The sequence below is a fragment of the Typopeltis vanoorti genome, chromosome 3, assembly GCF_054136105.1.
Source record: "Typopeltis vanoorti isolate ZY-2024b chromosome 3, IOZ_Tvanoo_1.0, whole genome shotgun sequence".
Lineage (NCBI taxonomy): Eukaryota > Metazoa > Arthropoda > Arachnida > Uropygi > Thelyphonidae > Typopeltis > Typopeltis vanoorti.
Genome location: NC_143551.1, coordinates 175,952,951 through 175,980,420, shown reverse-complemented (window position 1 = coordinate 175,980,420; position 27,470 = coordinate 175,952,951). Strand labels below are relative to the sequence as shown.

At 34.7% G+C, this 27,470-nt stretch overlaps 1 protein-coding gene across 5 annotated transcripts in view; it reads left to right on the top strand.

The window, feature by feature from the left end:
* The window catches only part of Orc1 (origin recognition complex subunit 1), a 207,565-nt gene that overhangs the window by 122,179 nt on the left and 57,916 nt on the right, over positions 1-27,470 (top strand). For all 5 annotated transcript variants that reach the window (XM_090416224.1, XM_090416223.1, XM_090416220.1 and 2 more), the window contains 2 exons: positions 1,565-1,666; positions 16,977-17,148. In XM_090416224.1, coding sequence (XP_090272350.1) covers positions 1,565-1,666; positions 16,977-17,148 — 274 coding nt within the window. The remainder of the gene's footprint in view (positions 1-1,564; positions 1,667-16,976; positions 17,149-27,470) is intronic.

The following is a 27,470-nucleotide window of genomic DNA, read 5'->3' as shown; positions in this document are numbered from 1 at the left end:
GGTTTCTTGGTGAAGGATGGAGAGGATTCAAGTATGAGGAACCAAAATGATGCTTGATTTGGAGTGTACCCTATGAGGATAGTCTGAAAGTCTGTGAATTACAAAGTTTAGATTAGATAGGCTAGAGGGCATATCATGGAAACATTAGTTACTGAAAGAGCTTTATAGAGTAGATGTTAAAGAAATTTTTCAATGTGTGGCTGAAGAGGAGGGAACAGTGAGTTAGTCCTGAAGGGTGTGTAAGAGTGTGATTATATTTTATAATAGGTATAATCATAATCTCATTATGACAGTCCCTTTTTCCCTCAAGTTTTACTTTCTGCAATTTTTCTTTGCCTCTGTTCAAGAATGCTTATATTAATCGTATGAACTTCTGTGGAAATTCACCTATAATTCTCACATATCTGATGGCTTTTACTTTCTTAGGTATGTATTGATAATCACTCTTGATTGCACTCCTGTTTACTATAGTCTTCTGACAATATTTATCTCATTTAACAGGGTGGAAAGACTAGACAACTAGCATATCTTCAGTTTTTGTCACCTGTCTTTTTTTTTTTTTTTTTATTCTCTAAAGGGAGTAAGTGGAACTCTTAGTATTACCCATTTTTGGAAATCTGTAGAAGCCATTTTCTACTCTTATTTGTCACCAGTAGTTTGAGTTTCTGGCTACCAAGGCATTTGAAGACTTCATGGTGAGACTATTGCAGGTCACTTAAGGGGGAAACTTTTTAAAACATAAACTGTATTCCCTAAACAGAAATTTACACATTGATATGAAAGAGTCACAAAAATTTCTATTTAGGTTACAAATGTTTGACGGTGATAACGAAAACTGAATTAAATTCTGAATTTGTAGCACCTTTTGCAAAAGTGTAAAACCATTCTGAAATAAGTACAGATAAATTGGTTTTCTAAATTTACACTTTTTTTAGTGGTTTATTCCAGCCAAGATTCTAACATATTTGTTTGAATATGTATTGTAATATTGTTTTTTTTTTTTGTTTTTTGTTTTTTTAATTTCATGTAATTTTGAAGGATAGCAAGGTGAACATTATCCTCATATTAATATTATATTAATTGATACAGTATTAATATTTAAATGTAAATCATATTATTATGATATATATGCTGTGCATGTGAATGCTATTATGTCAATTATGTACCACTGTGTTACTTAATGAAGGCCAGAGGTGCTCTGTTAAAATACTGCTTTGTCTCTAGTGTAGAATTATTGTTTCCTTATTCATGATCTGTCCATGATACTAATGTGAAATTGATTATTACTAAGCTTTCATGGGTTGCGAATTGTCAAAAAAGGGGAGAGCAGTTTTGCAGAATTTTAAATAATTCAACTTAAATATAATTCTGATAACTGAAAGATGTTTAAATTTGTGGGTTGTAAATTTCATACTAAATATATACAGAAATTTTAATTCTTTAAAAAATTATTAATACAATATTAATATGTGCATGTAAAATATATGTAGTATTCAAGATGTATTTTATTTGTACTGCTCTTCTAAAAATTCTATTTTTAATGAAAAGTATTAAATTTCATTAGGCTGCATGTGTCATCAGTGCCAGAATCACTTCCTTGTAGAGAATATGAATTTGCGGATATTTGTAATTTTGTTGAAGGAAAACTACGAGAGTCATCTGGAGGGTATAATTTTTTTTTTTTAAATATCTAATCTAAGAAAAAGAAAAAAAAAGTTTTTGTGTAATATATCTGTATAGTTATATCTCTACAGTTAAGTAACTTAATTGAGACTTACTTTGCTAAACTAAGTAAGTTTATAACAGTTTTACAGACTCCCAATTGTAGAGAGGTGTTGCATCTCTTAACTATAATATATTCATTTCTTTAACGTGTTTGTCATGTTAAATCAAAATAGTTAACTACCCCTTTTCCTCTGCTACAAAGCTCAAATATCATGCACCCAGTTTTACTGTAGCTTTAATTGGAATTTTATTTTAATTGTAAGCAAAATGTCAATTGCTATAATTCTAGAAGCTGCATTCAGAATATTATGTTTGAAAGGTAAAGTATTTTGTTAACAAGTATTATTGTATAACATTCATTCAGAGGTTAAATGGTAAAGAGATGATGCATAAAAAGCATTTTTAATAGGGAAAAGAAAAAATCAAAAAATATTTTTCAAAAAATAAATAAAAAATATCAAAAATAAATTTTTCAGAATATAATTCTAATCTAATATTTAATTAACCTAACATTTAATGTGATGGTGCACCAACTAAAGGTGGTTGACTATTGCAAACTAAGTTGCATCAGTTTGCATTAGATGGCCCCATCATGGACATTATTGAATTACATCATTGCAAACATGATGTAATTAAGAGAGCAGCTTACCTTTATTTGACAATCTGTTATACAAACATCAAGACACCTATTAATAATGAATTTTGGTATTGAATTGTAAATTGAAAAAAATATATATATTCACTATGATGCAAATCATAAAAAATATTTATTTATTTATTTATTTATTTTTTCAAATTACTATTTGTAACATAGAATTTGTAAGCTGCATTTGACACCCCCCCCTCTCAGAAAACATTTTCCAACCCCCTTGGGGGACACAACCCACAGGTTGGGAACCTGGGATCTAGATTATTCAGATCACAACTTTTTTTCATGTAACACAGCCACTCTTATCCTGATATTATTTAGCATTATAAGAATACCAGGTGGGGATGATCTTTGTGATTTATAAGCATATAAATTGCAAAGATATTTACATCACTGGAAAGATTCAGTGTAAATCTTTCCATCGGAAGATGGAAAGATTTACATCAAACAGATCACTGATGCAATTTTCATTACACCCTAAATTCTCTTATCTGAAGGAATGAGAACCAAGGTTATTTAAAACTTGGTTCTCAGAGCATATCACTGGCTTTAGGCCATGTTGGCCATAACTTTGTTCAGTCCTGCTTCTATTTCTTTTGCACTTTGATGATTCTATTGCATTATTACTCAAGGGGGGGGGGGGAAACATTCTTCTAGCTTCTTAGTTTTCCTCAAATTCCTTCATTGATGATCTTGTATAGTCTTTTCTAATCCTAATTTCTGCTTCAAATTTAACTCCTGTTTTCTTTTACTTTTTTCCATTGGTATTTAACCTATTTATCCATTAGGAAAAAGAAACCCAGGACATCCTCTTAAACAATTCAACGATGACTTCTAAGGCCAGAACAGACCACGCTAGGCCTCAATCCTTGATACGCATGATGATGATTTATCCTATAGCTTCAAAATTGATCCATATCCAATATATTTGTATGACAATGCTAATAGGCCTTTATGATTAGATTAAGTTTTGCTTGTGTTTACTTCAAAGTAATGGAGAAATTCATTATTTATTATTATCGTTATTACGGGCAACTCCAAGGAGTCCTTAGACTCATCAAGGGAGGTCCTAAACATGTCAAGAACTATTCAGCATTCACACAGTATCTATCATACTTTGCTTTGAACTTATTCACAGTCATGGCCCACAACAGACTCCTGCAGCGTATTCCACTCATTCACTACTCTCCAAGTAAAAAACCTAGTTCTGACACCCTTGATAACTACACTCTTGCTCAGTTTCCATGGATGGCCCCCTAGTTCTCCCACCACCACCAGACCTGCTCTGAAAATTTTCCTCTGAATTAATCTTGTAAAAACCACTCAGTGATTTGATTGTTTCAATCATATCACCCCATTTATGCCTATCAACTGATTTCTGTAACCCACAAATCTTCAACCTGTTCTTGTAAGGTTCATTCCATAGTCCAGCTACCATCTTGGTCACTCCCCTCTGGATTCTCTCCATCACCAAAAAACTCCAACGCCCAGATCTGCACACAGTAATCAAGATGGGATCTTATTAAGACTCGATAAAGAGGAACAATACCTGCTTGTCGCTGCTCGTCAGAGTATTCTTCAGTAACCAAGTGATCTGATGAGCTGATTTAGCCACTTTTGCTATGTACCCCCTAAACTTCAACTCCCTATCCACCAACAGTCCCAAGTCTCTGGCTTCGTCAATTTCCTGGAGCATGGTTCCATCAATGTGGTATACTGCTGATAATCTTTTCACCCCAAAATGCATGACCTTACACTTTGCCACATTAAACTGACATCCATTCTCCTTAACCCAGTCTGCCAATCCATCCACAAATCATCCTGCATAATTTTGACATCATGTGTATTCACTATTGCTCTACCCAACTTTGCATCATCGGCAATAAATGAACAGTTGCCCTCAGATCCTTTCCTATATCATTAATGAACAAATTAAATAGCAGCAGTCCAAGAACAGAACCCTTCAGCACACCACTAGTCACAGGCCTTCATTTGGACTCTACTCCTGAATAAACTACTCTCTGATATCTCTCCATCAACCACCCTCCTATCCATCTCACCAACCCTACATCCATCCCCATATGCTGCAGTTTACTGATTATAATTCCATGCGGTATCCTCTCAAAGGCCTTAGCCATTCATAATCTGCTTTTCTTACCACACGAGTTACATAATTATCATGCAGCATCTGTGTTAACTTGCCAATCTCAATTCTTAATGTATTTTCTCGATTGGTTTCCTAAAGGAAATCCAAAAGAATTTTATCGTTATGCTGCAAGCAAAAGAAAGAATGATATTGAAAGAATAACTTTATTGAATGCTGATGGTAATTGAGTGTGGGAAGCTAATGAGATTGTTCATTTAATGAATTGCTCACTTTGCTAAGATATATCAACCAGGTATATATAACATGGTGCACAGTGCTACTGCTACATTGGATGAAGAGTGAGAGGTTCATGAAAATGAAGTTGAGGCACTCTTGCATAACCTGGATAAGAATTTGTCTAAAGGGACAGATGGAATTATCAGCATGTTTGCTAAAGGAATGTTCAGCCGAATTGGTTACCCCTTTCACATAATTGTATAATATGAGTCTTGGCTCAGAAATGATACCACGGGAATATACGAGAGTTCCATCGTACAAGGGTGCAAAAACTGATGTGTCTATCTACTGCCCTATCAGTATCTCTGGTGTGGATTCTTCTCTAAAATCTTCTCTAGTGAAGATTTTAGAGAAGTTTGTAATAACTCATATACAGAAATGGGTAGACAAACATGCTGCTCCTTGGAAGGTCATCTTTTAGCAATTTTGCTCATATTTTATAACAGTGTTACAGCCGAGTTGGACAAAGGGAATGGATATGCTATTATAATGTTGGATTTTTCTAAGGCATTTGATAGGATACCACACAAAAGGCTGTTGCATAAACTAGAGAATATGGGATTGGAATATAAACTCTTGACTTGGATCACGGGATGGTTGACAGACAGATATCAAAAAAGTGGAATACAGTGGGTGTGAATCTGCCAGATTTAAGGTGACCAGTGGTGCACTTCAGGTTCAGTCCTTGGGTCATTATTGTTCAATCTATACATTAATGGCATCATACAGGGTCTAACATCAGATGTGCAATTGTTTTTTTTTTTCAATGATACAAAGATAGGCAGGGCAATCAGGGATACTACTGATATTTAGCACTTACAAAATTATATGAATAGGTTGGAAATTTGGGCAAACGAAAATGGCTGTTGGCGTGGTTAGAGGAAAGTAGCATATATTAGTGAGTTATGCTACAAGAAACTGAGGAGGCAAGGGATCTTGGCATATTTGTGGATAGGAATAGATTTTTTTAGGAAGTGAAGAGTTCTATGGTTCTCACCCTCTTGCCAGTAGTTGTAGATTATAAAAATAGTCTTTCTTCTAAATTTACTGTGATGAAGCATGGTTGTCTTTTTCTGATTATACCATATCTAAAGCATGCTCCACAAGGTCTGATTGTCATGAGTGCAAATGTATTTTTTGTGTTCTTTCATATGGTTGTTTGCTCAACTTCCTGTCTACCCATAGCAGACCAACTTGCAGGAACAGGACACTTTGTATACTCCAGGCACAGAGGGGGTGGGGGGGTGGGGCTGAATAGCAAACTTTCAGTGGGACTTGAAAGCCGTGAAGAGATTGTATTTCTTTAAGACTGGATATTTTTTCTGAAGTGCCTCAGATATAGAGGATGATGGTAACATTGCTAAAATGTTTCTGAAGAGAAAGTCCAGGATTGGAGGAAGTATTGATTATTTTTTTGATACTTGGGAACTGTAGCCATCAGATAAGAAGGTATGGTATATACGATTAAGTTCTGCTGTAAGAGAGGACTCACTAGAACAGAAGTTATAGGCTCCTCTGGTTAGTGTTTTAATGATACCACATGTTGATGGGGAAGGGAGTGAGAAAGTTTGTGAATATATCTGCTTGTGGGCCTCCTGTATGCTGAAAAGGACAGTAGGTGTTACCAAGGTATCTAGAAAGGCTACACTATTATTAATTTCTTTTTCCGTGTTAAACTAAACCGAATTCTAGGGTGAAGACTATTGAGGTGAGAGAGGAAAGAGTAATGTGTCTAGGCCATGAGGCCAAATAGAGAACACATCATCCACATATCTTAACTAGCGAGAAGGTTTGAGATGGGCTGAGTTTTTCAAAATATTTCATAAAAAAAATTGACAGGAGGGAACCATGATGCTTTTCTTTTCAAATGAACTAAAGCTTGTTTCACATTATAGTTTTTTTTAACTTTATGCACGTTTAGCTGAGCACGTGCTGAACAGTCTCTAGTGCAATGATTGTTGTTACTATGTCGTATATATCTGAAATACGACATGATGAGAACCCATAGAGGTGTACCCTCTATCCGTTTATAAATTTTGTGGTTCCAAGAAAAATATCCAGAATGGATAGAAAAGGAAAACAGATCAGTAATATCAGGAGGAAAAACTTTATAAGTAATAAAGTGTAATTTAAGGGAATGTTGGTGAACAATAAGCTGATGTCAATTAACCGAAATAATAATTAATTTCAGGAGGCCATAGTGAATTTTTTTTGTCAGATTTTTTAATTTTTTGATCTGTGATTTGTCATCAATGTTGTTATCATCCTCTTTATGTGTGAGTCACTTCAGAAAAAATAGTGCAAGTCTTAAAGAAACACAATCTCTGCCCAGCCTTCAAATCTCACTGAAAGCTTGCTATCCTTATGCAGTGGTACCTCGACATACGAACTTTTTTATATCTCATTTCAACCTCTAGATACAAACCGTGATGCTTTTCTTTTCAAATGAACTAAAGCCTGTTTTACATTATACTTTTTTTATGCACGTTTAATTGAGTGCATGCTGAACCGTCTCTAGTGCAATGATTGTTGTTACTATGTCGTATTTATCTGAAATACGATGAATGCTGCAAGTATTTGCTTTTTTGTGTATCTATTTCAGTATTTGTGTAAACAAACAATACACTTCATGAAGATTTTTTTTTAGGTTTGTATTTATTATGTGTACTGTATGTATTTCTTTCTATAAGTGACATGTTTTATTATAGCTTCACGTTTATTTTCTGAGTAATCTACCAGATAAGCATAATTTCACTGATCAGTATATTATTTTCAACATGGGGCCAAAGAAAACTAAGAAAGAAGAGAAGAAAATCACAATAGAAATTAAGAAAGAGATTGTGGAAAAATATGAGAAAGGAGTCAGGCAAAGTGATCTGTGCAAGCAGTATGACTTATCCAAATCCACCATAGCTACAGTTGTGAAGAAAGCAAATTTTTATAAGGAACTGGATGTGGCCAAAGGAGTATCTATCATGTCATCTCGAAGAAATAAAGTTATAGAAGAAATGGAAACTTTACTACTTGTCTGGATTAATGACATGCAACTAAAAGGAGATAATGTATCTCATAACATGATCTGTTTACATGCTCAAACTATTTACAAAGATCTTTCGTAGAACTTGCCATCCACTAGCAGTAGCAAAGACATTGGCGAAGAGTTTAAAGCTAGCAAAGGATGGTTTGAGAAATTCAAGAATAGAACAGGTATCCATAGTGTTGTTAGACATGGAGAAGGTGCTAGTGCTGACAAAGAAGCCGCTGAAAGGTTCGTGAAGGAATTTCAGAAACTGATGTAATCAGAACAAGTTTTCAACTGTGATGAAACTGGGCTTTTCTGGAAGAAAATGCTTAAGAGAATGTTTATCACTAAGAAGGAAATAGCATTGCCAGGACACAAGCCAATTAAAGACAGACTAACTTTGCTTTTTTTGTGCCAATGCCAGTGGTGACCTGAAGATAAAACCTCTGTTGGTTTACCACTCTGAAAATCCTAGAGTCTTTAAAAAGCAGAAAGTTAACAGGCGCAAACTCAGCGTTATGTGGAGAGATAACAGCAGAGCCTGGGTAACCAGGCAATTCTTCTATGAGTGGATGACAGAGGTCTTTGCTCCCACAGTGAAACGGTATCTACAAGAAAAGGGTCCACCTGAGAAAGTTCTTCTTATAATGGACAATGCTCCAGCACATCCACCACAGTTGGAAGAAGATTTGGATGAAGAGTTTAATTTCATCAAAATTAAGTTCTTGCCTCCAAATACCACACCACTCCTACAACCAATATGTTATTTCCAACTTCAAATAGCTTTTTACCAAAGCTCCTTTCCAAAGATGTTTTGAAGTTATCACTGACACAGAATTAACCCTCAGGGAATTCTGAAAGAATCACTTCAATATTCTTCATTTTTTGTGTCTTATTAGTCAGGCATGGGAAGATGTTTCTGTGAGAACTCTAAAATCAGCCTGGAAAAAGTTATGGCCCGACTGTGTCCGAGGAACTGCATTGGAAGGACCTGAAAGTGAAATTGACATTGTAGATACAGTTGTCTTCCTGGACAAGACCATGCATTTGGAAGTTGATGAAGCAGACGTAGAGGAGCACAATGTTGAGCTGATCACTGAAGAGCTACAGGAGTTAAGAAAAGAGCAGGAAAATGAAAGGGATGAGGAGGAAAAGCAAATGTCTTCAGAGGACAAAGAAGACGGCAACAAAAAGGGAACAATTCCAACAAGTGACATAAAAAAAAATCTTGCAGCACTGGGGCGAATTGCAAGAATTGGTTAACAAGTGGCAACCAAATCAAGGTGTTGTTTCTAGAGCCACCAATATCTTCAATGACAATGTCATTAATCACTTTAGAAGGATATTAAGGAAAAGACAGATTCAGTCAATGTTGAATAGGTTTTTTAAACCTTCCTCACCTACGATACAAAAAGAAGCAACTGATGACAACAAATCAAAAACTCCTGAACCACAAAACTAGCCACAAGAAAATTTTTTTTTTTTTTTTTTTAACAATTTAATGGAAGATGATGTTCATACTAATCGTAAAATCAAAGATTTCATGAATAAAAATTAATATGTAATTGTATACAAAATGCATGTTTATAGTGTAAAGATGTTCCTTCTCACTCCTCCATTCTTTTCCATTTTCTTCATTTAGTTGAGAATAGTTTTTTCATTTCTTGAATTTTTTTTTTTTTTAAATTTTTGAATCTGGGAATGGATTAATTGATTTCCCATAAGATATAATGGAAAATCAGGTTTTGAGATATGAACTGCAGTCAGAAACGAATTAAGTTCGTAAGTCGAGATACCGCTGTATGTTCCACTAGAGATCAGCTCTCTCTCTCTCTCTTTCTCTTTCTTTCTTTCTTTCGTTCTTTCTTTGTGCCTGGAGCATGCAAAGTGTCCTGTTCCTGTAAGTTGGACAGACAGAAAGATCAGCCAACATCTGTATAGAAGAACTCAAAAATCACATTTGCACTCATGAATATGGTCAGTCAGTCTTTTCAGACCATGCTTTAGATATGGCTTATAGAATCAGAATATAAATTTAGAAGAGAAAGACTATTTTTTGAATCTACAGCTGCTCCCAGAAATCATCCTAATTTAAATAAATATGTTGGTTGAATTTTAACGGTATAGATGCGAACAGAGATTGATAAGAAAATAACTATTTATTGACTTAATTGCTAATATTTTGCTGGTGTTCTATCCCCCATCTTCAGAGCACACAAACCAAGTTTGTTACAGTAGCGAGACAACTGCAATCTAGTGTAACAGTGGGACTAGTATGAGTAATTGTAGCATGCAACACAAAGATTAAAGTCCTAATTAGGTGCCATCTAAGTTGGAAAAAAAGCTTTGACCTTATTAAATAAAAATCTTAGGATGAGAGAAAGATGTAGAAAGTTTTTTACCTTGGGTATACTATATGTTAAAGATACCAAGCAATTTTATAAACTTGATTTTAATCCTTTTTCCCAAGTAAGCAAACAGACAAGTAAGTCAAGTTTGCACTTGAACTATGTTCAGGTCTGAGGCAACTCGTGGTAAAGGTGGACTAAGCTCTGATCACTTTCCCTTAGTATCTCCCCTCTAATGCAAAGCACATCCCCTTGCAGAGATGTTGTATGATGCTATGCATTAAAGGAAAGGGCCACTACCCAGACTGGTTTCGATCTTTATTGAGGTCTCGTCAGTGGGAGCCAAACCCAGAGATGCCAAGGTTGAAGTAATCAGAGCTTATAAATTTTACCTATGCAAGTTGCCACAAGGTGCTTTGACCTTATCCTTTAATGGATCATACATCTCTGCAAGGGGTTGTGCTTTGCATTAGGGGAGATACTAATGGAAAGTGATCAGAGCTTACTCCACCTTTACCACGAGTTGCCTCAGACCTGAACATAGTTCAGGTGCAAACTTGACTGACTTGTCTGTTTGCTTACTTGGGAAAAAGGATTAAAACCAAATTTATAAAATTGCTTGGTATCTTTAACATATAGTATACCCAAGGTAAAAAACTTTCTACATCTTTCTCTCATTCTGAGATCTTTATTTAATAAGGTCAAAGCACCTTGTGTCATAGGTAAAATTTTTCTAAAAGACTTCCAACGACTTTTCTTTAATCCAGAGTAATTTAATAATAAGGTCTGACACCTTTTGGCAATGCATATGAAAATATGACTTCTGCATTACTTCCACCTTAGTATCACCTCTGAGTCTGACTCCTGCTGAATGGACCTTAGTAAAAGTCAAAACCGGTCTGGGTAGTGACTCTTCCCATAATGCATAGCATTATACATACCATAAAGGATATGTGCTTTGCATTATGGGTTACTAAGGCAAGGGATGTGAAGTCATCAGCTTCTTTATATGAGTTGCCCTAGTCCTGAAAATACTTCAGGTGCAAACTTTGTTTGCTTACACTTGAATAAAGGATTAAACCAAGTATATAATTTCTTGGTATCTTTAATTTATCATCTATATCTTTTGTTCCCTTTAATTTCTTTTTTTAGAAAAATGAAATATTAATAAGAAAAACATTAAAAAATTGGAACACAAACATAGAAAATGCAATAAAAGAAAAACAAATGGCACTCAAATCACTCCTTCAAAAACATACAAAGGAAACAGAAGAAATATACAAAAACAAAAGAAATATAGTTAAACCATAGTACAGAAAGCTCACCAAGATTCTTGGGAGATATTTATTAATAAAATAGAAGACATACATGGAAGAGAAGGCATAGCCTACAAAATATTAAGGAAGTTAAGCAATGAAGAAAGAGATACAGCACAAATGAACATAATACAAGAGAAACAATGGGTAGAATATTATAAGAATTTATGGTATGGCTCAAATTTAATAATATAAAATAATAATGAAGAAATCAGCACTGATATTGAACTAATAAAATTATAAGAACTAAAAGAAGTAATAAAAGTATCAAAAAATAGAAAATCAACCAGATTAGATGGTATAAATACAGAGCTTTCGAAATATGGTGGAGAATATTTACATCACAGATTCTTAAAATTAATAAATAACTGTTGGAAGAAATATGAGGTTTTCTGTCAGATTGGTCAAAAGCTAAGGTTATATCTATATTTAAGAAAGGAGATGATTGTGGAAATTACAGACGAATAAGTTTATTAAATACAGGTTACAAACGACAGTAAAATCCTGAATAAAATTATTGCATTATGCAATATATTGAAATATAAAATGATTGAATTATGGCAGTCGGTCTACTCTCAGAAGTACAAAATAGTTTCAGGCATAGAAGATCATGTTGTTAAATTTGTGATTTTTGTAAACTTCATAAGAGAATTTACTTGATCACAATTTTACAAGTAGAAACCTTAATAAGAAAATTGTGCTTGCATCTAAGTATAAAATGAAATAAATATATTGAAAAGAATAATTATTAACTCTAGAATTTTGCATGTAAAAGGCTTACTTGTTATACACTTGAAACAAGAGATTGTAAGTTGTGCTAATTCTTAGAAAAAATGATGGGTGAGCTGATAGAGTTTGATAAAGCTGACTCATAGGGTTACCTAGAACTAAAGTAAAGTCCAAGGTCAAGGTTCCCGATTTAGACACTCCCGCGGGTCAGTCGCGTGCACACAGCCCACCAAAGACGGAAAGTTCAGCAGGGAGATACCACCCTAATAGGTCACGAGAAACGTATCCTAATGTCGGGAGGGAAGAAAATTAATTGCAGGAGGTGCCTGTAGGGTTATAATATAAAAGGGTAAGGGACCCCCCCCCCCACACACACACAAGGTCTTTTGCCAGTTTTCGTTTGGAGGTTACCTTATTCAGTTTCCTGAGTGACGGTCAGGAGTCCCCTCCGTCCGCCACGACATGGATTATTAGTAAGTGGGATTTAGGTCCCGTTTTCCTACCATCAAGAACAAAGGACGCCACATGGTCGGGAAGAAAGGTATTTACTGCATACTAAGCCAACCCCAGTCTAAAGGAAGGAGACTATCGGTGGAATTTGTGGATATCTTCATGGCAAATCTGATGACTGCAGAACAGCAGATAGATCGTGTTTCCTTAGAAGAAGCCTGATATGCTACAACTGAGATGGCCTTCGTGTTCCGAAGTACCCCAAATATGTCCCACTACAGAAGGAGATTTTCTTCAGGAATCGTAGACAAGTAATGTCTAGTAGTTACTTGGCGTTACTTGTTTTATGTTAATTCTGTTAATTTAATATGGCTGTAATAAATTTAGTTTAATCCTTTATCCAAGTGTGAGCAAACAAAGTTTGCGACTGAAAGTATCTTCAGGACTGGGATAAGGTAGTATAACACCAGGCAACTCGTTGCAAAGGTGGAGCAAACTAACATCGCTCCTATCTCAGTATCTCCCATAATGCAAAACACATCTTCTTGCAGATATGTATAATGTTATGCATTGGAAGTCTGGGTAGTGGCCCTTCCCTTAATGCACAACATTATACATATCTGCAAGGAGATGTGTTTTGCATTATGTGAGATACTGAGATAGGAGTGATGTTAGCTTGCTCCACCTTTGCAACAAGTTGCCTGGTGTTGTACTACCTTACCCCAGTCCTTAAGATACTTTCAGGTGCAAACTTTGTTTGCTCACACTTGGATAAAGGATTAAACTAAATTTATTATAGTCTAACCAAGTGAAAAATAAACTTTCAACATTTTAATATGGCTGTAATTGTAATTCGTATTACTAAACAGTTGAAGGATTTGAATGAGAGTTAAACTATGACTCACTTAATAGTATAGAGAAAGAGGGAACTAGTTTATCAGTATTACTGAACGAGCGATAGTGTGTATAGATGCTAGTATATATAATTTACCCTTAACTGAGAAAGGTCAAGAGAATTGAATGTGGTGCTCATTGTAGCAACGGAATTGCTAAGCCCACATAACTCTTGTAAATTAATGTGTGTAATCCAGTAGTGTCTAATTGAATTATTGTGTCATATTATTGTGCTTAAGAGGATGAAAGATTTAATCCAACTTAATCATTGATGGGAAAGCCCTTTTATCTTGTATGTGAAGAGTCCTTTGTGGAGGCATAACAGTTTATCCCATGTGCTAGTGTGAAATTTTCATATTTTGTATTTTGCTTATCTTATTAACATTGTATCATCTTAGTATTGAATTAGTATTTATTCATGAGTTTAATAAACTTTTGCTTATCAAATATTCAGTTGTCTGAAATTGCCATTCAATGCACCGCTTGTTATAACATACGAACCTAGGCGCGGGGGGGGGGCATTAAGTTACGAGATCGAGGTTGCGACTATGATTATTTCACTTCTAGACTTATTTAGGAATTTGCTTCTTGTTTTAAAATTCTTTATAAACTAAATATCCTAAATGGTTCAGCTTTAAAAAATAAATGTTTTAGAATACTAAGGGGAGCCAGAGCTTAGATTTCTAGTACGGAGGTGACGATACGCGAAGAAAAAGGATAAGGTATATAAAGGAAAGTAAAGTATAAGGGAAATATATAAATATACAAGAATGGGACACAACAATGTATAGACAATATTTATGTGCTAAAACAAATTATTGAAAAAAGATAATTTACTTTAGAGACTCATATGGCCTTTATAGATTATGAGAAATTTTCTTATAAAATACACAGAGAAAAACTATGAAATATAATGAAAAAACAAAGGTATCCGTTACATTACATTTGATATAAGCTATACAAAGTTTATATAAAGATACAAAAAATACAATAACAGTTAGGTAATAAATTAATAGAAGAGATGGAAATAAATCAGGGTGTCAGACAGGGAGATAGCTTGTCTCTAACTCTATTCAGTATATATATATATATATTTTTTTTTGATCAGATTATTAAAATATGGAAAACAATCAAACAAGTTAACCAGAAGAACTGTTGTCAATACAGTGCTGTATGCAGATGATCAGATTATATTACAAAACAATGAAGATGATCTTCAAAAATCAGTTTATGAATTAAACAAAATAAGCCAACAACACAATTTAAAAATTTCACAAAAGAAAACAAAAGTCATGGCATTTAAAAGTCGAGATAATGTTAGATCTAAAATAATCATAGAAAATAAACGATAGAACAGGTGACACAGTTTAATTATTTAGGCTCCATAACAATATATCTAAAAGATAAAGATATAGATGAATAAAATAAAGAAATTTCAGAATATCTATAGAACAATTAAAAGGACACTGAATAATAATAAAAGACAAGAAACCCAACTGAAATTTTATAAAATAATGCCACTCCAACTCTATTAAATTGTTCAGAAATATGGACAGTTAAGATGAAAGGAAAATACAAGCTGCAGAGATGTGTTTTTTAAGAACATTTGAAGGATGCACAAAATTGTACCATATAAGAAATGAAGACATCAGAAAAGAACTAGATATTTGTAACATAAATGAAAAGATCAAGGAATATAGAGAGAAATGGAAGAACATTTATCTAGGGTGGAAAGATATCGGCTAACAAAAGAGGTAGACCAAAGGGAAAGAGAGAGAGGATGACCAGTGAAATGATGGAAAGTCCAATGAAGCAGAAACAGGCAAATGCTTAATCCCTGAGGAGGAGAAGAAGAATTTCACTTTTGTTTTAGTTGTTTTACTACTTCTAATTCCTGTGTTGATATGCTTCACACATTCCATATGGCTCTTTTAAAATGTCCAAAATTCGTAATCATTTATCTTTATCCTTTCTTGGTCGTTTTCCATTGGTAAGGTAACCAACCTTATACAAAACCCCAACCTGGAGGAATTCAATCAGGGCATCTCTCTCTCTCTTAGTTTGGCACCTACATGCCTACCTCTTAACCTGTCCAGCTCAGGACACCCTACTAGTATAATTTTCATTATACTAGTAGGGTGTTCTAGCTGGACAGGTCAAGAATTGGTAAAGCTACCAATGACTCCTGTCATTGCTGTTGAGGTCATTGTTCATGCAAGCCTCTTACTGCATCAAGTTAGAGACACCATTAAGAAGGCAAATAACAAATAAAGTTTTTTTATAGTATTACAGGAGCTTGGTCCACCTTTGCTACAAGTTGCCCGGTGTTGTACTACCTTACCACGGTCCTGAAGATATTTTCAGGCACAAACTTTGTTTGCTCACACTTGGATAAAGGATTAAACTAAATTTATTATAGTCTAACCAAGTGAAAAATGAGCATTCAACATCTTTCTCTAAATCCAGAGTAATTTAATAAAAAGGTGGCACACCTTTTGGCAACTCCTATAGGTAAAGATGACCTCGCCATTGCTTCCCTGGTATCTCCACTTCTGGAGATGGCTCCCACTGAAGAGACCTCAATAAAGGTCGAAACTAGTCTGGGTAGTGGCCGTTCCTTTCATTCATAACATTATACATATCTGCAAGGAGATGTGTTTTGCATTATGGGAGATACTGAGATAGCAGTGATGTTAGCTTGGTCCACCTTTGCTACGAGTTGTCCGGTGTTGTACTACCTTATCCCAGTCTTGAAGATATTTTCAGGCGCAAACTTTGTTTGCTCACACTTGGATAAAGGATTAAACTAAATTTATTATAAACTTTCAACTATATAATCAGTATCGGTAAAGCTTGCTAGCAATGAGAAACTGAATAATATTTATGTCAGTATTCTTACTGAAGAACCTGCTACTTTTCATTATACAATTAACTCCCTCTATAATAAACTTTCAGGGATCAACAGAATACTTTGTTATTCACTATATCAAACCTTCCATTATATCTTTTAGAATATCATTGAAGCTGTAGGGCTTTGACCAAGACTTATGGCATTTTTTTTACTGAATTCATTGTAATGACATTTGCTGCTGAGAGTTTGACTGCATCATCTGTTATAATTATAGTGCATTAAATGCATGTAATACTCCTGCCGTTTTGAATTCTCGGCTGTTGTTTCCCACAATTAATCCTGGTAAGTAGTAGAGAAAAAGCTCTGTTCCTTTGGCTGAAGAGACAGAGCTTTTTCAACATGTTAAAGCTTGAATGATCACTTAAAAAATACTAATATTGCTGAAATAGACATTTACCTGTATGGAGTATTCTGTTGTACTTATAAGACATTTATTTGGTTTTTTTACTTGTTACAACAGAGGGGGGGGGGGTTAATTTGTCTAAATCCAAGAAATATATTTTCTTTATGAATCAGTATTATCCTTACTAATTTGTTTCATTGCATTAGTTGCATGTATATATCAGGAATGCCTGGAACAGGAAAGACTGCAACTGTTCTTGAAGTAATTCGGTATCTTAAAAAAGAAAGAGAAAATGGTAGTCTTCCAACATTTCAGTTCATAGACATTAATGCTATGAAAATGACAGATCCTCACCAGTTCTATGTACAACTCTTACAGGTAACAAAAAAAAAAAAAAGTATAAGTATTTAGGATTTTCTGAGATTTTCATGTAGCTCTGAATATTAGAAAAGCAGCTGAAAATAACAAGGCTTTTATGGTATAAATTAAAGTTACCAAGAAATTATATTATTGGATAAAGGATTAAACCAAGAATATAATTTCATGGCATCTTTAATTTATAGTATAACTAAGTGGAAAAACTTTCAACGAGGCTTTTATGGTAATAGAGCTGCTCCTGTATTTCAATCTATAGGCTAAAATTTAATAATTAAAAATTCATTATAGAGTATTAATTTACAATACATGAATATTTTTGGGTAGGATGATATAGCATTTTAATGCAACGAATCTGCACTGTCAGATGATTAAGCTGAAAATAGTGAGAATGGAAAAAAAAATGTTGATTGTGAAAAATCAAAGGATCATAGAAAAATATATCAAATAGCAGAAATTATTACATATAAATAAACTCAGTAATTAAAGATAACGAATTAAAAAAGCTATGCACTTTAAAAAAAGTATAGAAATAAAAACTAATATGCATGAACAACAGTGCTGGCTGTTCTGTTGGATTCATCATCAGATGACCACATGTTCATTATTTCGTGAACCATACACCATGCTCATAGTTGGTTTCACTGTCTAAAATCAGGTGACAAATGCAACAAAATTGCCAGCATACTATTCATTCATGTTGCTGGTTTTTGTCATGTATTAGTATTACTGGTGGTTTTTTTTTATTTTTTTTTTTTAAATCTATAGTTTTATTATTATTCATTATCTTGAGTATTCTGCAATTGAGCAGGTTCTTCTTTTAGTAGCAGAAACTTTCCTTCCACTCTCTTTTGTTCTGAGCTGTCTCTTTCAAGGTTGTGTACCTGTCTCCATTCAGCATGTCATCTAGCATTGTTTTCCTTACTCTTCCTCTGTGTCTTTTTCCATCTATTTTTCCTTCGATGACATCTCTGATTGATTCCATTCCCCTCTCATAATATGTCCGATCCAGTTTTTCCTTGCTTCTTTTTATCCTCCTTAACAGACTTCTTTCTTCTTCTACTCTTTTTAAGACCTCTTCATTAGTTATTTTATCTGTCCATTTCATTTTTTCCATCCTTCTCCAAATCCACATATCAAAGCTTTCCAAAATCTTAATTTCTTCTTTCTTCAATGTCCAAGTTTCAGCTGCATAGAGGGCAACACTCCACACATAATATTTCTGCTATGTTTGATATTTCATTTTTGGAATTAACTCACATAAAATATTATTTATTAGTATAATTTTTGCCTGAGTATCACAGACATCTTCAGCAAAGCTGATAGAACAATAACTGACAATTTCAAAAGGCGTCACCTAAGTAGCTAATGTAAGATAACTAAAAAAGGTAATTAAATTTCCTAACTTATTAAAAACTAATAAAATAAATTATATTAAAATAAATAATTAAATAAAATAATATATGCATATATATATATATATGCACACATAATTTAAAAAAAGTTAGGAAAGATTTTCTGATTTAAAAAGTACTATCCCCCACAAAGAGGATAGACATAGACCAGTGATGGCGAACCTTTTTACCCAGGTGTGTCAAACTTTTTTTTTTAAATATTGGCGTTGTTGATGTGCCACTTGCATACATGCATTATAAATGTAACTACATAATCATAGATGGTGACTTATACATATCATATTAGGCTATTTATTTAATAGGACATTGATATAAAATCTATGAATTCATATTATACAATTAATTTAATAAACTGAAATTACAAACTTACGTTACATTATACGTTACATATACAGACAAGTCATTTAATGACTTTTCTGTTGCTGACTACTGGTAGAAAGTTCTTTCAATGAACAAACCTACCTTCGCCCTTAACTGAGAGCGATCTTACATGATTTATCACAGTTTTTTCATCAGAATACCAATATTTTTCAACATCCAAGGTGTGTTATCTGAAACCCTCAAGTGTGTCACAGGTTTGCCATCACTGACATAAATCTGTTTAAGTTAGGAGAGTGAAGTAAAGTTTCACATGTTTCTTTATAAAGCCATTCCATGAGGAATTTGTGAAGGATTCTTGTATTGTTCCAATGAACTCTGCAAGTCCAGAATGTTCAGGTTCAAGGAATTCATCTGAATATCTTGAATTCATCTGAAGAACATAAAGAGTGGGTCCAATGACCTTATGCTCTTCAGATGAGTTATTACAGAAAGAATTGCAAAATATTTTTTCAACTTTTTAATCTAATGGTTATAAGAATTCGTTCATCAAAAGAGCTTTTAGCAGGTTGGTATCGTTACCTCTTCAAATACAAAAGAAATGATTCGTATTCCTATTCCTTATGTGCAAGGCATTAGTGAACGCATAGGAAAAGTTTTAAAACCACTCAATATTAAATCTCCACCTTTCTCACTTCTCCAAAGGACAAGCTTCCACATCTCAATCATCCAGGTGTCTACCAGATTCCTTGCTCTTGTGAGTTATCTTATTTTGGACAAACAGGACGATCTGCTTTTATTTGGCTAGAAGAACACATCTTATATTGAATACTTTGAACCTGAAAACAGTCTGGATTTGCAGGGCATGCCATCAACACTAGACATAAAGATAAAGTTTAGACATAAAGTTCTTTGGAACAAGACAAAGTCCTTCACAAAAGTCGGTTCCTTATGGAACGGCTTTATAAAGAAACGTGAAACTTTACTTCACTCTCCTAACTTAAACAGATCTGGTGGTCTATGTCTATCCCTTTTGTGGGAGATAGTACTTTTTAAATCAGCTAATCTTTCCTAACTTTTTTTTTAATTGTATGTGTGTGGATATACACACACATATATATATATATATATATATGAAAGAATGATCATTAACTCGGTTAATATACATATTTTTATAAAGAATTGAATGACTAGAACCGAGATTTAAGTAAAAAGGTTTTAATATAAAAAAAACACGACTAGTTTCGGCTTGTAACAGCCTTCATCAGGTGACATTATAAAAGAAAGAAAAAACACTAAACACTGAAGGTTAAAAGACTATGAACAACATAGAGAGTCTCTATACGTAATTAGCATGAAAATGTTGTAGCTGTATTTAAAGCTGTACAACTACAACGTTTTCATGCTAATTATGTATAGAGACTCTCTATGTTGTTCATAGTCTTTTAACCTTCGGTGTTTAGTGTTTTTTCTTTCTTTTATAATGTCACCTTATGAAGGCTGTTACAAGCTGAAACTAGTCGTGTTTTTATATCAAAACCTTTTTACTTAAATCTCGGTTCTAGTCATTCAATTCTTTATATATATATATATATATATATATATATATATTATTTTTTAATAAGTTAGGAAATTTAATGACCTTTTTTAGTTATCTTACATTATATACTTTGGTGGCACCTTTTGGAATTGTCAGTTATTGTTCTGTCAGCTTTGTACTGAAGGTGCCTGTGATACTCGGGTGAAAATTATACTAATAAATAATATTTTATGTGAGTTAATTCCGGTATTATAATTATTTAAATATATGCCTACTCACGGTAATTCCTTATTGAAACACTATTTTTGGATCATTCATGAAGCTGCTGTACTATGTCATACCTACCTTCAGAAATACCTAGGTATGTTGCACTAATACTCTTTCTAATATAAATTTTTAATCAGTGAAACTTAATTTTTAACCTGTTTGGAATACAGGAACAGCTTTATTACATAAAAGCCTTGCTATTTTCAGTTGATTTGCTAATATATATGTATTATTTAGTATTAAATTATAATATTATATTTTCTTGTGTTAACTACATTGCTTAAGATTACTATTATTTCAATTCTGTTGTTGTTGTTGTCTAGTTTTTGAAATGAATGTTTATAAAAAAATTTAAAAAACATTACATACAGTAGCTTACATGATATTTTATCACAAACATTTCTAGCTTTATTACAGAATAATCATCTCTCAACTTATGATAGACCTGGAGATACTTGGCCAAATGTCATGTCAATAGCAAAAGATTTCCAAGTTTTGGTCTGCTTTCCTGATCACTATACTTTTCCTATTGGTCTTTCATGATCAGCTAACTTAAATTCTTGGTAAAACTTCTGTAAGCTGTAGCCCATGACACCAACACACGCACACATGGAGTTCAGTATTGCAGTCTACAATGACAGTTTATTGTTGTTCATCAATGTAATTATGAGAGTTTTTCATATGAAGATGCGTTGGATCTGGTCTTATCACTATCACTGGCAGAAATATTTCTCCCAGACAACTTTGCTGAGAAATTTTGAGAGAATTTTCTTCCAAACAACACACCACCTAGATATGCAAGGTGATGGCACAGACTGTGTGATCATGAGCTCATAGCTAATTCTTTGTTTTAATATTGATTTAATGATATTTTGATAATTATCGATTGTAATATTCGTGTGTATGACTGTGGTTGGATGTGTTTATTTTTGATATATTTACACCATGTACAATAATAAATTGTGTTATTCGTGGTGTGCGTGCATACGAGCTATGTATTCATTGCCAAGAGAAAGTGGATTGTAGTATGAGAGTTGCAGTGGAGAGAGATTGAGTGTGTTATACATGTTTTATGGATCAGAAATGCGAGTTGTCAAACCAAGAGAATGAAGTAGCAGAAGTTAGTACTGAAAGCCATGAAACAAAGTATTGAACTGAATGGAGTTTTGGATTTAAATGGTGGTGGAAGAAATGAGAAAGAGAATATAAATAAATGATTGAAAGTAGCAGTAGGATAGCATATACAAAAGTTGCAATGTCAGAAGTTCAGGACAACGTAAAAGGCCTGAATAAAGAAATAGCTTGTTTGCATGTGATCCTTCACAGGACAAGGCATGAGACTGAAAGGCTGCAGAAACAGCAAGAGATGTTTTTCTCAGTCAAACTGAGAAAAAAGCAAGAGGTCTGAAGCCAAATAGAAAATTGTAAGAATAAATGAGAGAATGAGCATAAGCAGATAATTTTTTACAGTAATTGATGGAGGGGGCAGGGGTTCTTCATGAAAGCACTACAAAATCTTGTTTTCCTGTTGTGAAAATTAATAATATTAGTAATGCTGCCAGAATGCAGAAAGGGAATGTGAAATAATTGATTGTTTCGTCTGGAACCAATGACCTGAGATGTGAAAATTATTGCATGAGGAAAGATGTCAAAGGGTTATTGGAAGAAGCAAAGAAGAAGGACAAGAGGGTGAAGTTTTTAAGTCTGTTGCCATGCTGTGATAGAGGCGAACTGAAAAGGAGGACGATGATAGCTAATGAATCAATAAGCGAGTTGTGCAGAAGGAATAATGTAGAGTTTGTGGACCTATGGCCTGAGTTTGGACGGAAAGATTTGTACAATGCTAATGAATTGCACTTAAATAGATTTGGAGTTAGGTATCTGGAGGGAGCTTTGTTCACTGAGAGTGTGGAAGTGCAAAGTAAGGAAAACTAAAGAAATTAGGATGGATGTAGACAAATGGGACAAATGAGTGTGAGAATGACCAACAAGAGCAGAATCTAGTCTCTCAAGCAAAAATATTGAATAGGGTAGTCAGTTCAGGAAGTAAAGATGGTTGGGGGCCTAAAGGGATACTGCAGTTTCTATATACTAATTCCAGAAGTATCAGGAACAAAAGGGAGAAGTTTTTGGCATTGATTAGTGCAAGCTCACCAAATGTTACAGGCATTAGTGAGACTTAGCTAACAGCATAATTACAGGGGCTGAATGTGATGGATTTAGTATTTTCAGGGTGGATAGAGTAGACAGGAGGTGAGGTACTGCTGATGATAGCAGAAGAATTGCAGCCAACAAGAGTAGGAGATAGTTGGACAGATAGTACTTCTTTTGAGTCAGTCTAGTGTGAGATTGACTCAAAACTACTGATAAATGACAAAATATAAAATTGGTTGCTGCTATAGGCCAGAGGATGCCAAAGATGATGTGAAAGACAAGTAATTATTATGGGGAACTTCAACTTTGGGGACATAGATTGAAAGGAGGAAATTTAATTTCTACACCTACTGAGAGATAAATTTCTACTTGAAGCAGAATGTGACGGAGGGAACTCGAAGTATGAGAGTGTTGGATCTAGTTATAAGATCAGAAGACCTGTCCATGACCAAGGTGGCTACATTGCCTCCGATTGAAAAATGATCATGTGGTCTTGACTTGGGAGGTAGGAAAACATCTGGAAATTCCAGTTAAGAAAAGGTATATGTGGAACTACAAGGCAAGTGATTATGATACACTTAGGAGGCAGCTTGAAGCAGTACCATGGCATAAAGATCTGCAAGGGAGGATTGTCATGGTGCATGGGGGATAGTCAAGATAGGTATCTGGAGGAAGCAATATCACACTGTACACCCAAAGGCAGGAGAGCAAATCAGTTAGGAGTTGGATGAGTAGTATCATTAAGCATGAGCTGCAAACCAAGAAAAATGCTGTGCAGGGTGTATAAGGAGAAAGGTGACTAGCTAACTTATGAACATTAGAAGGAACAATCAAGTGAAGTGACCAGTATGGTAAGGAAGGCAAAAGTGGATTGTGAGAAAAGATTAGCCGAACAGGTGAAAGGAAATCACAGAGTTTTTTTTTTCATTATGTGACAAGTAGGAGGAAGAATGACTATGAAAGGATAACTTCAATAAGTGCAGATGATAGAGAGGTAATGGAAGTAGACAAAATTGAGTTACTGAATGATCATTTTGCAAGAGTATGTCATCCAAGTGAAGATGTTATTGACAGATTTGATAGGGACTGATATGAGAACAGAAATTGAAGAATTGGAGGTACTTAATATATTGCAGAATCAGAATGCAAATACGTATAGCTGTGGGATTGGTTGGCTCACTTTTCAAGAGGATGTGCCTTTGACTGGGCTGTTTAATTTAAGTCAACTCTGGCAAAGCCCTGAGAAAGTAGATGGAAGGCAAAATAATTCTTTTGCATAAAGAAAGACCCAAGTCTGTGGTAGCAAATTATAGACCAACCAGTATCTCAGAAATGGTGGTAAAAGTACTGGAAAAGTTGCTCAAAAAGACAATTTGGGAATAGGTAGAAGTTTAGGGTTGACATGACTAATTACAGAATTATAGCAGATAACATATACTGTTCAGTGTACGAGGGTTGTTCATTAAGTAATAAGACTAATTTTACTGTTGCAAAACCACTCATCACAATATTAATTTCTGTGGAATAAAGAAATGTTGCTGTCTGTATTAACAAAAGAGGTTGATAGATGGCATATACGGGCTGATGTGCCAGAGTGTCACGCGACTAAACGCAAGCTTGTTTCGGCGCGACCAGTTGTCAAAAGAAGCATCCTTGGAACAGTGTTATGCGATTAAATTTTGTGTGCGTTTGCAAAAATCGGCATTGGACACTTTTAACATGATACGCGAAGCTTTCCACGATGAAGCAATGTCGAGGGGCAAGTGTTTTACGCTGGCATAAAACTTAAGGAAGGAAGGCAAAATGTGGAAGATCTTGAACGTGAGGGAAGACCTTCAACATCCATCACAGAGACAATGATCAACACAGCAGCGATTATCATCAAGGAGGATCGCAGAATTACAGTACGCCAGCTGCATGTTGTCCTGAATATTTCTGTGGGAAGTGTTCACTCAATCATGGCTGAACATTTGGGACTGAAATGTGTTTGTGCCCGATGAATTCCCAAACTCTTGACACCGGAGCAAATGCAGCATCAAGTGGATGTGTGCACAGAATGGAAAGAAAGACTGGAACAAGAAGGCGACAACTCCTTAAAACGCATCATTACAGCAGATGAAGCTTTGTTGTATCACTATGACCCTACAATAAAACAACAAAGCAGTGAATGGAAGCATCCGTCTTCGTCTACCCCCAAGAAAGCAAAAAGTGTAAAATTGACTGGTAAAGTTATGACCATAATGTTTTTTGACTATAAAGGCATTGTTTACCAACATGCTGTAGAACCCGAAAATACTGTAGACAGCTCATACTATGTGGATGTTTTACGGACAATGGTACAGCACGTCAAAAGGAAGCATCCATTGCTGAAGAATGGCTTCTTATTGCACCACGATAATGCAAGGCCACATATTGCTGGTGGTGTAGTGGACATTTTGCAGAAGAACAACATAGATATCCTACCACACCCTCCATACAGTCCTGATCTCGCGGCGTGCAATTTCTGGCTGTTTCCTCAGCTCAAGAAACCACTAAGAGGCTGCCATTTCGAAAGCAACAAAGCATGTGGTGTAGTGGACATTTTGCAGAAGAACAACATAGATATCCTACCACACCCTCCATACAATCCTGATCTCGCACCTTGCAATTTCTGGCTGTTTCCTCAGCTCAAGAAACCACTAAGAGGCTGCCATTTCGAAAGCAACAAAGCATGTGTAAAAGCTGCAGAGGCGGTTTTGAAAGAACTCTCAAAAACGGACTTTCACATGTTTAAGAAGTGGACGCAACGTTGGGACAAATGCATCGCGTCTCACTGTAGTTACTTCGAAAAAGACCATGTCAATGATGACGATTAAAGGTAATCTGTTTTCTGTATAAATATAGTCGTAACTTATTGAACATCCTCCGTATATGTTATCTGTTAACCATCCACCAGAAGGGTGATGGTCTTGGTGGTGGTGCTGGTATGAGCAAAAATCAGTGTTGCATGTATTTCGAACATCCTCAAATGTTTATTGCTAGCTGAATGTCATTCAGGCATTAATTAGAATTAAACACAAGCATTATTTTAATATACCATTGCTACCACTACCACTATGTAATTATAAATTTTCTGTCCATTCTTGTTCATTGAGTATCTAAGTAAATACTAATGGAGTTTCACCATGAGAAGGTGAGGATTGAACTTTGGATCACAAGTCTGATTTGGTCCACTGAATTCCTTAAAAGACAAAGTTAAGGTCTCCTCCAAGTTATCCCTTGATCCTAAAGCATTCCTAAGATTAATATCTTCAATTTTGATATCAGGTTTAATGTCCCTTTTTCTTCTCAGTATAATCCATATAAAATCTATAGGTAAAGATATTGCGGATATGCTAACCACTTCCGGCCTGGTTGGCCAAGTGGTTAGCATATCCGCTCTCCAGCCAAAAGGCTGTGGGTTTGAATCCTGCCATGGATGTTTGTGATTGTCTGTGAAAATACTAGTGGTGGTGGTGTCCAGTAGATGATGTGATTCGCTGTAGTTGATGGATCGAGTGGTGGAGATGGAGAGTTCTAGATTAGATGTCCTCCCTCGGTGAGTCTTTGGACTACCTGGAGGTGTAAGGTAATAATAATAAAAGGAATATGGTTTGATGTAAAGTCAAACCATATTCCTTTACCCTCTTTCAATTAAACTGCTGGCTTACAACTTAAATTTAGACTGCTTATTGCTCTGTATAGTATATCCTGTTTACACCTTATAAATGTAGTATTTTGAACAGCTTGTATGTTGGCATCTTGTCATATCTCTTTTCCAGATTTGTAGAACATAAATTACACCAATCCTTGTTATATTGTCATATTCAATGAGACTTTTCTTTATTTCTTTTGTCTTCTCTCCATGCATTGTGTGCATTTTTGCTATGTTGGGTAATTGTATTAGTAATTAACTATATCAATTTGTTTAACAGTATTGATTCACAACACAAGAATAATAAGAAAATAATTAATACTTTACAGTAAACCCTTGATTTTACGGACTTTGGATTTAACGGACAAAATTTCTGGTCCATATGTCACGTGTGAAAATTAACATCCTGTTAATTTTAAAATGCTTTTAACCAAGGTTTGCTTATTATTAAATTAATGGGTTATTTTTTGTTATTTTTAACAAATTTTGGCGAATAGGCCATCATATGTTGAAAAAACACCGTAGTAATTTAGCCGACATAAATGAGTCACTGCTCATAAAACATGTTCGCCGAATGATTAGCACGTGATCACGCCAGTCGCCCTGTAATTGGTTCGTTTGTCGCGTGGCATGCCTTTCTGTGGAAATTTTAATGCGTTCCAGCTGATGTTCCGATGTGCTCTAAGCCACGCCCAGTGGTGTGCGTTTGTTTACTCGCAGTGAATGGTTTATGTATGTCTAAATCTACTTTATTATATAACGGACACCCTCTTACCCAAATTAGTCTGTTATATCGAGGTTTTACTGTATTTAACTTATTTGCTGGTATTATATCCAGCATCTTCAGAGCACAAAAGCAGTTTGTCACAGTACACGAACAGCAACAATTCACTTAACAGTCAGACCAGTTTTAAAAATTATAACACACAACACAAGAAATTGGAGTCCTAGTTGTCAC